Source organism: Ixodes scapularis, unplaced genomic scaffold, assembly GCF_016920785.2.
Source record: "Ixodes scapularis isolate PalLabHiFi unplaced genomic scaffold, ASM1692078v2 PGA_scaffold10__122_contigs__length_95168666, whole genome shotgun sequence".
Classification (NCBI taxonomy): domain Eukaryota; kingdom Metazoa; phylum Arthropoda; class Arachnida; order Ixodida; family Ixodidae; genus Ixodes; species Ixodes scapularis.
In genome coordinates this window covers 59,979,258-59,991,341 of record NW_024609836.1, presented here as the reverse complement: position 1 = coordinate 59,991,341, position 12,084 = coordinate 59,979,258, and the positions used below count along the sequence as shown (strand labels likewise).

The following is a 12,084-nucleotide window of genomic DNA, read 5'->3' as shown; positions in this document are numbered from 1 at the left end:
GTTGATTTTTAGATGACGTTTTAAAGTAAAAATATATAAAAAAGTACTTTTCTTGTTTTTGTTTGTTCTTACTTTTTTTTTTTTTTTTTTTCTTGCTTGATTTTTTAATTTTGGCTGGTACGGTTCCGTTCTGTTCCGCCTTGGCGCCCTTGGCCGCGGGGGCAATGTTTTTGTTTTCGTTCTACGTTCAGGTGTTGAGTGGCGACGTATTAACCGTCGATAACCAGCTGAAGCAGCTCAAGTTCTCTAGTGGAACGAGGTTGACCGTGCGCAGTGGCAGCCGTTGACAACAAAAACAATGTATGCACTCAGCTTCGCCGGATGAGTGCCGGCGTCGATCGCGAACCGCCAGAGCCGCCAAATACCTCTCGTACATCTCCAAGAACACCAAGAACAGGAGGTATTCATAAAGGTGAGTGTTCACCGCACTTTAGTGCTTCAGTTCCGTTTGGAGTCGTTTGACATAATTTAGTCCGGTGCGTCCGGGAACAAAGGCGCTACCAGAAATGGCGGGAATGGTCGGTCGGTGCTGAATGCTGATGCCATCCAAGCGGATTTGAATTGGGTTTCGTGCGCTCAACGTGTCGATTTGTTTCTTGAGCTGCCTTTACCAACCGCTCGCCCGAAATCGTTCGGTAGAACATGCGGACGTGACGGCTAGCAGAGCCCTCCGCAAAGGCTTAGGAGCGCGCTCACAATTTTGGAAGCTTCCGTATGACCGCAAGTGCTCAATAAGTCGCTATAGCAATGATTGCATGCCATCGACACAGACTTCGATCCAGTTTTTCAACGAGACAGGAAGGCCCAACGAAGCAAGCGTAGAATCTGATGCTTCGCCTGTCACTGTCTGCGCGGGAACACGCCGAGAGGCGCTTAAGCGAGCTGCCAGGGCGTAATTAAAAAAAAAAAAAAAATCTAACGCAGGTCTGAACCACGCGAGGATCGTCTCGAAGCATGGTAGCCTCAACAGACGCTTGCCGCCACACGCGAGGAGAAAGCAGGAGGCCCGAAGTTTGAATGTGAAGGTAAAACGTGCTTTAATAATAATGATCTTTATCTGCACGTTCCTTTGTATGACTAAGGTGATCGTGCTGAGACACAATATAGCAGCGATTGCTCTCGAACAAAGGACAGGACAGCAGAAAGGCAATGAGAGGCAGGGAGATAACTGACCTCTCTGTTGTAAAACATTTTTCAGAGGAGGTGCGAAGAGCTGGCCCTCACTTTTTCAAGGCAGCCGCAGAACACTACGAGCCCCGAATCACTGCCACGGCTGACTCACGCGGATGCTGTGCTGCACCCTGCACTGCACATGGTTCGAAGCACACTTCAGGGGACCAGTGCATGCCCCTGATGCATCGTCGCGGTATGTTTTGTACTGCTTTTCCTAGCGGTGCACTGAGCAGTCCAATCTTGAAGGGAGCACGCGAGTGCGTAGCCAGTGCTCCATGCAGCAAGGACCGCAAGCACCCGCGGAAGCTTGGAGCACACGCAGTGACACCAGCAGCCGTGCACGCTGGCGTCGTCTGCTACTGTACCGTCCTTTCGTTCGGTGCGCAGAAAAAAAAAGGAGTGACCGCTCTGTTAAAAGTCTGATGGTGAAGGCATCCTTTACAGAAGCACTGTATGGCTCTCTGCACGCTAGAATGGGGGCTGTCGTTGATGCTCGCAGAGGCGTCGCCCACAACTAAGCAGACGATCAAAGTCCTGAGCAGGTGACTAATCGTTTCATTGTTCTTTGGTAGGGAAAGGTAGATAATGTGCTTCTACTCCCAGCTTTGTTTTTTTTTTTTTTGTTTTTATCACCATTTAGTATGTTACCATCAAAACAGCATCCTGGTGTTCACATAAATATGTGTTAACAATACCTATCGTCAAATATGTGACTCAAAGAGCCAACTGCGGCCGAGGATATCTTTTAAGTGTTCTTTTTCTCACAAAGATCCCTGGCATTGACTTTTTAGCCACGTACCTTGAGTCCAGAAAAACAATGTGCTTCAGCTAAATGGTATTCACACAAAATACATCCTGACAAGCTGCTTTCACTCTCGAGCCTCGAAGAAATTTTGCAGTTTGATTTGAACTATGTTGCAGGTTAAGGAGGTAGGGTCAGGGAAAAGAAGGTGGGAGAGCAGGAAGCGGGCACAATGCTGGTCAAACCCTCTCCCTTCGCCGGCGTTGCATCCATCTCGTCCTCTCCCACCTTCCTTTTTTTTCCCCTACCTTCTTGAGTTGTCACCGACCATATAAAAGGCATGCATTGATATCACTTGTTCGTTTTGTGGCCATGGCGCCAGCAAGGTTTGAGAAACGTATCCTGCTTCACAGGAATTCAGCACTCAACATGGAGAAACTATTGGCAGTGCTGCTGTAATGTCTTTGTCCTCGTCTTTTGCAGCCATCTAAAAAAGAGAAATATAATACTAGGAACACAGAGCAACGTCACGCGCCAGTACATAGTGTACTACGAAGGGCAGGTAAATTGACTGCGGAACACGATTTTCTCAATGTCCTCACGGTTCTTTCGGCCAAGTACATACAGATAAGACGATTATTATTAGAAATGTTGAACGCCAATCCGAAATGTTTTTTGGCGGTGTGCCGAGCAAAAGGACATTGCTGCAACAGAAAACATGTGCCATCCTCCGCCTTTGGTGCTTCTGTGTCTGCGCCGAGCTTCCGCAGCCACCAACAGTCAACGCTGCATGGACTGCCCGCCATGCTTTCATGCGTTCCATGTATGATTGGCACGGCATGTGGATGTATCATGCAAGTGACATCAGCGCTGTTGGCAGTGCCATGCTGGTGGTGGTTGAGCTTTGCTAGACTCTGACCATTGACAAGCTGTTTTATGCAATAATCGCTCTTGGAAGTCCCCAAACTGTTTTTAGCAATTCAAGTGTCAGATTTTTTTTTAGCTATGGTTATACAGGTTTTCTTTTTTAACATTTACAGATTTCAAAGAAAAAGTGAAAGTTATGACAGTTATAAGTTATACGGCCAGGCGGACATTAGATTCATGGAAGAATGCAGCTAAAAGTCCGTGTAGATCATGTGTATCATGCTTCTCTACAGCGCAGCTACATACTTGCGTAGGACAACCCCCATGAAGTGGGGTGGGGGGGCTGCATGCGTGTGTTGGGTAGCCCCTCTTGGTTTTACAACTCTACCCTGTTGTAAAATTTTAGATTTTAATGCGAACAAGTTGATAACAAAAAAGAACTTGGTCAACATTGATCTTACAACTAGAGATGTAAAAGGAACAAAAATAGAGAACAGCAAAATGTGGAAGAAGACATCTCGCTTCTTTCATTTTCATTTGACTAAGTGACATTGGTCGGCGACTGTAAGACTTTTAATCACAATAGTTATACACCACAGGTCCCGGGGATCATGGCATCGATGAGCTCGCTTTCGCCTTGTCCAAGGTAGCAGCGGAACACTACGGGCAGGCCCGGAGTCACCGCACCGGCTGGCTCACGGGCGTCGTCCTGTACTCTGCACGGCACTGCGTGTGGCTTAACCGGCCAAGCAGAGGGTCACTGCATGACCTTTATGAGGCGTCGCTAGCCATTGTAAGTATATTTTGGACGCTCGTGTCAGGGGATGTACTTTTGTGTTCTACAACAGAACATGTTTGGTGGCGGTTCAGTCTTGCCAATTCAGCCATTTCGAAACATAATTTTGTGGCGACTCGGCTTAGGTTTTCTGGCTCGGCCGTCTTTTGCACCAGTGTCTAGGCTCGGCGTAAGCCTCTTTGTTCTTTATTGTCAAGGCTAGTGTAATTTCTGCTACGCCGTCGAAGCAACTTCTGCATGCGAACAAGATGCAAGACGAAGCTACATGCTCGTGCACAGTGCATGACCACATGTGAAAACTAATAGCGAGTTTGTTTCGCTGCACTCGTGCGTATGCGCACCCACTCGCAACATGAAGTGAGTTTGTTTCGCCGCCGGCACTCCACACGTGCATGCGCTCGCTGCACCCTGAGAATTAAGTGTGTACCTGAATGCACTCCCGTCATGCATCACTTAGGCAGGGAACAAGAGCAGATGACTGGTTTGTCCACCATGCGGGACAGTAGAACTGCAGAAAAAGTGAACTTTCTGCTAAAAAAATGACGTCCCACGAGCAACAAAATCGGACACGAGCTTGAATTGTGTGTCTGCTATTCTATAAAGCAAGCAATCCACAACCTGTGCTTAATTTGCAAGTTTTCAGTCATTTTGTTGCCGTACAGACGTCCAAATACACCGGTGGATAAAGAAAGGTTCAGAACGAACATCAGCCACTGCGAGATATCTCTCACCATCCGTGCGGGGCTAAAGAGTTGGGACGTTAGTTGACAAAGCTTGCCCCGCAGAAACCTGCGACGCGTCCAATCGAGAGCCGAGAAAGCTAAACTGCTTTTACCCGAGGCTTGGATAAAATCACAGTGTTTAAAAAGGAGCCATGGAATTTATTTTGGGTGGGATAAATTAATTTAGATTCGTATTTTGCTAATACAGTTGAACCTTTCAAGAACGAAATTCTCGCGGCAACGAAGAAATCTGGCGGCCCCAGCGAACGTCCATAGGGTTCAATGCATTTGCACCCTCTCAGCAGCAAAGAGTTTTTAAAAAGCAGTCCCGCATTAACGAAAGTTTGAGGTAGTGATCTGCCATAGAGTTATTCAATGTGTCTACCAAGTTGGCATTTTCAAATTCCCTGAGTTTTTCAGGTTTCCTCTGAGTACTTTTGTGAAATTCCCTGAGTGACACAGAACTTTGTTTTAGGTCAAGATGGGCGGACACCATGTCGCCAGATGCTGTCACTCTCTAAAAAGCATGTCATAAAATAAAATAACAACACAATACAGTTTTGATGATAGCGAGTAACTTTTATTAGATTTAAAAAGAAAACAGAGCGAAGTGGTTAGTAAAATTGATAGTGAATAAAGTATAAAAAAAGGTAAACTGAGGTTTACGTGACCCCCCCAGGTCTGGTCATGTGACCTCAGGGGGGGGGTGTCGAGACCTGACGGTGACGCCGCTCAAGCCGGAAACGGGAGCAATAACGGGGAAAGGAAAGGGTAAACAAACATAAGGCGTTCAAAGTGTGATTGCTCAACCCTTGTTGTCAAAACACTCCACCTGACAAAATCTTTTTTTTTTTTTTTTTTTTGGGGGGGGGGGGGGGGGGGGGGCTAAGGAGTTGCACAGTGACAGCGGTGTTTGGGAAAATGAGCGCACGCGACCGTTCTAACAGCGAGCACTCCCTGCCCTCCCCACGCGCGCAGGTGCCCTTCCCCTTGCTTTTGCCATCCTCCACTTCTTTTGTTTTTATTGGTTGCTTTTTTCATTTTTTATACAATTGCTTTTTCGCTGCGCATCCCCGCGTGCGCATTCCCGGGTGCGCGTATGCTGGCTTGGCGGTCTGCCAGCCCCGCAACCCGAGCTATGTGCTCCCGGCCGGCGCAATCCGACCTATAGGGAGAAGCGAAGAACCGCCTTCGTCTTCGTTCCCTACATCGAGTGTCCCCTCCATGGGAGTTATGGGCATTCGATACAGAAAAACAATGCAATTTTCTAGGGGATGTTTGGACTGTTTCATATAAACAATAATTCGAAATACGGGTGTGATATAACCGGGTTCGACAGTATGTTTGGCCGTCTCCCTTAATTTCCAGATACCTTCGTTCGTTTGGCACATATATCACCGATGCTAGAAAGCGCCGACGTCGTGTTCGCGCTGAGAGTGTCCGACAGTGCACATAAATACACGTGCGAAGCCGTTTTTGCACCAGTTTTTTTTTCCCCCATAGAAATGCATTACCGGAAGTCAATTTTCGACTGGTTGCTGTCTGCTTCAACTTGCGTCGGCACACTAGCGCCACTTGAACCTCTAGCGTACATTGTAATAACCCTATGTGATCTGCAACATTTTTTCGTCACATGAGCCAGTTTGGAACCCAGAATTACGAAAAGTGGAGCAGTACACTCGTCCGGCAAGTTGGGCACATGCGTTTCCAACAAGCATCAGCGCGGCCATTGCTGTTTACATTCGGTCAAAAAATAATGACAATAGCAACTAGATTCTTTTTTTTTTTTTGGTTGGTGAAAACAGCGTTTTGCAAGCCCATCTGTTGGCAACTACCAAGGTATGTGACGTTTCACGTGACGACACCGCCCGCTGCTATTTCGCTGACACCGCAGTTGCTGACGAGCTAATGCTCTTCAGCAACTGACGGATTAGCTCCTCCCGCATCGAATACGCGGCAAAGAAGTTTGTCACATCGCGGCAATTTCAGGCGATCGATTAATTAGTTCTATCCAATTTTTACTAAGAATTGTTTACAAATGTAAAATTGCTCGCTGAAAAGCGCATCACACATTATGCGCAATTGGGACCGAAAAATTAAACATACAAACAATAGGAATTCATAGCAGGTGTATACCTAATTTTTTGGGATGCTAATTGTCACCGACTTACTAAATTTAAGGCTTCGGTCGCGAGGGGGTCTCGCATGCTTCACGTCGATCGAGTGAACAAGCAGGGATTTCATTGAGACGACTCTGGAAGCCAGCCACCGTCAATGCCAGTTGTTTTGAGGAAATGTTTGTTTACTGGTTTAAAAAGACCAAAAATGAATCAACTTGGGACTAATAAGAAATCAGCACTTACAAAACACAACGGAACCACCAAGATACACGGAGTCGCTTTCACTGAAGTGTTTACTACACAGGTTAGAGATTCCCGAATTTCGCTTTCCTATTTTCAATTTAATGAGACATTTCTTTCTCAGCTTTATTTTGTCTGAATAATAATAAAATAAATACACCCTATTCGCCATGCTAGCTAAATGTTGTAGTGGGGTAAAGCGCTGGATATTCTATTTTAATCCATCTTTTTGTACTGGGGTGGAGAACAGTACATCACCATCCCAGCATTTCGACACCTTAGTGCCAAAAGTGTTTGTTAGCATGACTACGCGTGGCACGGTTTCAAGTATAACTTCACCAAATAAAAACAATGCGCGAAATGGGCTTTGCTGCGCGATACAGCGCATAACGCTGACTGTCGAGCCGAAGGTTCCAAGATCTGCGCAGTCTGTCCCAGTGTGCCCTACCCGTAACGTCAAAAACGACGATGATGATAGCTAGTTAGCGCATGCCGCCAAAGAGTTGTAAACTGCGGACGTTCCGTCCGGAGTTGTCTGTCTTCGATCCTGCTCATTCCGTATCATGTAGGGGAGAGTATGCCATCCTGCTGGCCTACAGTCGCACACTGCCAGTGTTAAACTTTCAGAACTCTATGAGCCGAGAAATTGATGGAGAGGGGGAGACGAGAGTGCAGGGACATCAGAACGCAGAGGCACCTAAACCTAGGTGCCTTTGTCTTCACTGCACTTGTCAAAGACGTTCGAGTGCGAGAGCCAAACGCCGGGGGTGGCCTTTGGCATTGGCATCCCAATACGTTCGACGAGTGCAGTGGAGACAAAGGCAGCCTTTGTTTCTGCTGCACTCGTCGAACACATTCGAATGCAGAACGCCGGTATCCAGCTTTGGGCTCTCGCATTCGAACGTCTTTGACGAGTGCAGTAAAGACAAAGGCACCTAGCTTTAGGTGTACCCACTAATCATTCGAACCAGAGCTCGGGTGTCCTGACATCCACACCTGCTCTCGTCCTCACTTTTCCCTCAGTTTCTTGGCAGATTTTAGGGGAAACTGTGTGGGTGGGGGAAGGGGGGGGGGGGGGGGGGGACGGCCCCCTTTGAAGCCTTCGAGGTTAACTTTTTCTAAAAAAATGGACTTATGCCGGCTTTTGTTAGGAAGAAATTAAGTTTTTGACAACGTGACTAGTACACTCGGTTGGAAAACTGCTATAGGAGCCTCCTTTGAAAAAGTGGCTTCAATCCATATGAGAGAATCAAACTAAACGCAATCGCAATGCCACTGTTTCTCCCGCGGTGGCCACTCCGTGAACTACACTGCTGCACTGACTGGTTCCGTAGATTCTCGGAAGGGCCACTGGTGTCATCTCGCAGGGCCATCTTGGAGTAGCTATGCAAGGCAACTTTCATGTTTTGACTTGTTGCTAAAGAGTGGCACTGTTATCATATTTAGTTTGGTCTCGGTGGACTCCAGCAGTCCAGGTTCCAAGGTTGAGTTTCCTAGCTGAGTGTTTTAGTAACGTTGGTTTTTGGTGGCATAACAAATATTAGGTAAACAAAACAGATCTTGCCCTGCATGTTAGGGTCAGATATTAGTTGCTGTTCACCTGATCGACCCCTTTGTTCTCTGCATTCATCATAGGTTTCAAATCGTCCTGATTCATGGGCCAAGCCTTTCAAGACTGCACTCTTAGCCCCAGTCCTTTTTGGTGGATCGGATCTTGCCATCTTCCCCTCTCGTGGCTTCCTGTTGTACTTAAATAAATTGTCATATTTTTTTCTTATGGTGGTGCATACGTTTTGCCACACTTCACAAAAACAGTGTGGTGAATCCATGCCGCAGATTACTGTGAAACGTGCAGGAAGGGTAAACTCCGAAAAGGTTTATGGAAAGAAGATACATCCCCCATTAATTTTTTCTGGACACTCTAAGCGTGCTATCTACGCAGTATTTCTGCCTATCATGGCATCGGCTTTTGACCATTCACGCTTGCAAGGAAAGGCTATCGGCAAGAAGGGTTACGAAGTCTGTGTTCTGTTTGCATTTAATTACTGAAACAAGATTTATAGACTTTACCAAGTGTATTTGAACATAACTAAATGTTTAAACTTTAGATCTTTATTTTAAACTTTACCATTATTTTAAGAAGTTTTTGCTAGGGTAAATGTTTTCCATAAGTTTTTTTTTTTCTTTTATATATCGGATAAAGGGATTACATTTGTTCTCCGAGTTTTTATAGAAGCCCCATCGCTATCACCATCACTATTTTGATTTTTCCAAGATGGCCGTTTTTGTTTCGCGAACGTTCTGCGAGGAGAGTTCGGCGACTTGCGTGACTTACGAACAGAACTGCCTAATTGGTATGTTAATTTTGGTGGCTACTTATCGCGGAATGTCGTGGGTATCTTGTATTTGTACAAGAACTAGTATTTAAGGTTCAGATTGTTCGTACAGAACGTTAGCTCGGCGGGTCTAGTCTCTTCTAAATTGCTTGGTTGCCTTTTGTCCACGTTTATTTCCCTCCCAGACCCATCACACACTGGTTCATTTTCTGTTTCCAGTACCTACAATTGAGTAAATTGTTTTAGAGGAGGGGATGCCCAGCTTCAGCAGCTTCAATGTGCGAGGAACACTCCAGCCCCCTCAACAAAGCTGGAGGTGCGGATAGAGTTGAGATTTCAACTGACTAATGAATGCTGCATCGGATGTTATGCAGTAGTAAGTCATGACATTTTTGTATTTATGTCGTGCATCGGCCGTAAAGCGAAACTTACGTTGCGTAGGTTACATAGGACGTAACTAACTTTTATTTCGGGTTCTGTTTGTCATAGCTTTAATTTTCATATTAGGTTACGTCGGACCAAACTTTATTTTTCATATTGGGTACCTTAGATGTAACTCGAAATCTTGGGGTAAGGTTACGCTAGACACTGCGTTGAAAGATGCACTTTTATTTTTTTGAAAAATATTCTTTAACTTACGGCAGTGGCGAATAGCACTTGTGTTGATGAGATGTTTTGATTCCACATGTCCGGAAAGTTGCCGGGGCAGCTGTCGACTATCTAATAGGACGGTAATGTTGCAGGTACAAAAGTGAATAATACACCGTGTTGAATATTTATTTATTGGTCTTTTTCGGCAGTGCCACTTGTGCCTGGACAATGGAAGATGATGCAAAGGCCAAAAGAAAGCTACTCTGCATCTGCACTCTGAATAATGTGATGTCTCGGTAGCTACACATGCTTTGTTAAAGGGAAGTTTATTTCGCCACTTGCTAGGCATCATTGAGGTGATTTGGCTGTGTGCCTTTATTTTTTTGCTAATAGAATGTACTGCACTTACAACCGCTTGTTGTAGGTGCAGCCTACAACAATCAGTTGCAAAGGAGCACCGTTTAGTGAATCCATTCGATTAACATAAGCAAGTCTGGAAGATGCTAAAGACTAGAGCATGATGCACTGAGGCATGTTGACCTATGCTTGAGCACCCACTCTCCTCTCTTGGGCTGTAAACCAGGCAAAATGTAAAATTATTCTTGCGAAAACAGCAGGGATGTGGCATGCATAAAAACTTGTCGATCATGCTCTGAATATGCTGGCCGCCCAAGCGAGCGACTCACTGACTGACTGGCTCGGCTTTGCCATCAGCCAAGGCAGGACAAGCAAATGCTAGAGCAAGCAGTCAAGTTCGGTGAATTTTGTTTTTCTAAAAACAAATTTGCTAAAAGGAGATTCGTTGCCATTTCCTCTAAACGGAGTGCCTTCTTGAAAGAATTCAATAAAAAAGGGGGTTTCAAAACTTGTGCTTGGAAAAATAGATGCCTCTGCTCGGGCCGTACACATCAACTTTCTTAGATCTGTCGGTTGACAAGCTCCATAAAAGAGCAGCAGTAAAAAAAAAAAAAAAAAAAAAAAAAAAAAAAAAAAAAATTGAGACGTTTACAATTCTTTGTAACATGAAATTAGAGCGCAGCGCTTGAGTAGGAGGAGGGGAGGTTATGCCTCTCCTATCCCTCCATACCCTCTCCTCCCCCTCCCATTTAGCAGGCAATTTTCGCTAAATTTCCTGCTAAATTTAGCAAGAATTTCCCCGCTAAATTTAGCGGTTTAAGTTTCCTCTCTAAATCTTGTGGGGAAATTCATGTCACACAACCTCAACACCAATTCAGTTTCCCCGCTATATTTAGCAGGGAAACTGAATTGGTGTTCAGGAAACAACCCTGCTAAATGGCACATGACTTCATGCCACGTCACTCACAAACAAATTCAGTTCCTCAGCTAGATTTAGCAGAAAAATTGACATTGCGTGACCTCAACACAAATTCAATTTCTCACTAAATTCAGCAAGGTGATCATGCAGACGGCGACGCAATGAAGCGTGGAAATGGGCACCTAGGAGCTGCACCCTAAACCAGTTTTTCTCTGTTGCCGGTGCACAAGCAGGTAAGGGCGGATAGCATTCCTAGTGCCAATTCCTTTGCGGTCAACGAAAAACGCTTTTTGAACAACGCTCTTTCTGTTTTAAGTATTGTGCAGGCCTTAAGTTTACTATAAGAACAACAACAACAAAAAAATCACTTTCCACTGCAGGTAATGTGCATCCAACGTTCCACTGGATCTGTCCGAAGGGCAGGCTGATACTGCGGCAGACGCCACTGAGCGGACACACTGCAAAAAGGCGTCGGGCGTTTTCCGAAGTTTGTCAACTGACCTAGATCTGAGAACGTTGGTACATGTATTGCTACCGTTGCCAAGCAGGACTGGAGATTGTTAGAGTGTGAACAATGTTCACACTTTGGTCAATGCAAGCACATCTTTTTTTTTTAGTAATATTGACTAACAAGATTGCAACAATCAAACAAGTTAACACCGAAATGTTAAAAGCAATAAAGAAATTAAAGCCCGGCTGTTCTGCGAGTGCAGATTTTATATCTTGCTTTATTTTAAGGGCTGCACTGATTTGTTTGCCCCTTCATTAAAGGGGCCCTGCAACCATATTTAAGCGTCTACCTTTTTTGCGGTTTCCACGTCTCTTGGCGTTCAGGCAAGCCAGCGGGCACGGAGAAAGTAACTAAATGTCAGTGCGTCATATTTTAACCGGCCGACGCAGAAACCTCCTTTACCTACGGGGGCGACCCGCATTGCTGAAAGCGCGCGAAATGCGACGTCTTTGGTCCTGGGCTTACTAGTGGTCGGAGCCGCTAAAAGCTAAAAGAACCGTTTCAATTATTTGTGAAAGTAGTTTTTGTTCAGTATTTTAGACCAGAAAAGAAACAAATGCAGTTTATAAAGTACGGAAACAAGAAACGACCCTTCGACATACCCGCCCCGCCACCCAAGCGGTGGAAAAGGCGGCGCATACTAGAAAGGTGTAGTGGGATCAGGCAATGACGAGGGCAAGCGTAGAAAGGTCTCGGGTGTATGCGGCGGC

At 45.6% G+C, this 12,084-nt stretch overlaps 1 protein-coding gene and 1 long non-coding RNA gene across 9 annotated transcripts; both read left to right on the top strand.

The window, feature by feature from the left end:
* Positions 1-100: 100 nt before the first annotated feature.
* Positions 101-8,744, top strand: LOC115316562. Of its 6 annotated transcripts, XM_040212700.3 has the most exons (5): positions 105-412; positions 925-1,025; positions 1,192-1,366; positions 3,382-3,575; positions 8,296-8,744. In XM_040212700.3, exons 1-5 carry the CDS (start codon positions 322-324, stop codon positions 8,707-8,709), a joined length of 975 nt encoding a protein of 324 aa, XP_040068634.1. In that variant the 5' UTR covers positions 105-321; the 3' UTR covers positions 8,710-8,744. The 6 variants fall into 6 exon arrangements, 3 of the variants coding, with proteins under 3 accessions (XP_040068636.1, XP_040068634.1, XP_042144409.1); XR_005798375.2 differs by having other exon boundaries at positions 101-412; positions 1,199-3,575; positions 8,296-8,736; XM_040212702.3 differs by lacking the exon at positions 925-1,025 and having other exon boundaries at positions 103-412; positions 1,199-1,366.
* Positions 8,745-8,803: 59 nt separating this feature from the next.
* LOC115316565 lies at positions 8,804-11,703 on the top strand. Of its 3 annotated transcripts, XR_006077323.1 has the most exons (5): positions 8,841-9,014; positions 9,216-9,372; positions 9,797-9,943; positions 10,998-11,096; positions 11,244-11,703. It is a non-coding gene; the product is annotated as an uncharacterized LOC115316565 (long non-coding RNA). The 3 variants fall into 3 exon arrangements; XR_003917903.4 differs by having other exon boundaries at positions 8,842-9,014; positions 10,998-11,703; XR_003917904.4 differs by lacking the exon at positions 9,797-9,943 and having other exon boundaries at positions 8,804-9,014; positions 10,998-11,703.
* The last annotated feature ends 381 nt before the right edge of the window (positions 11,704-12,084 follow it).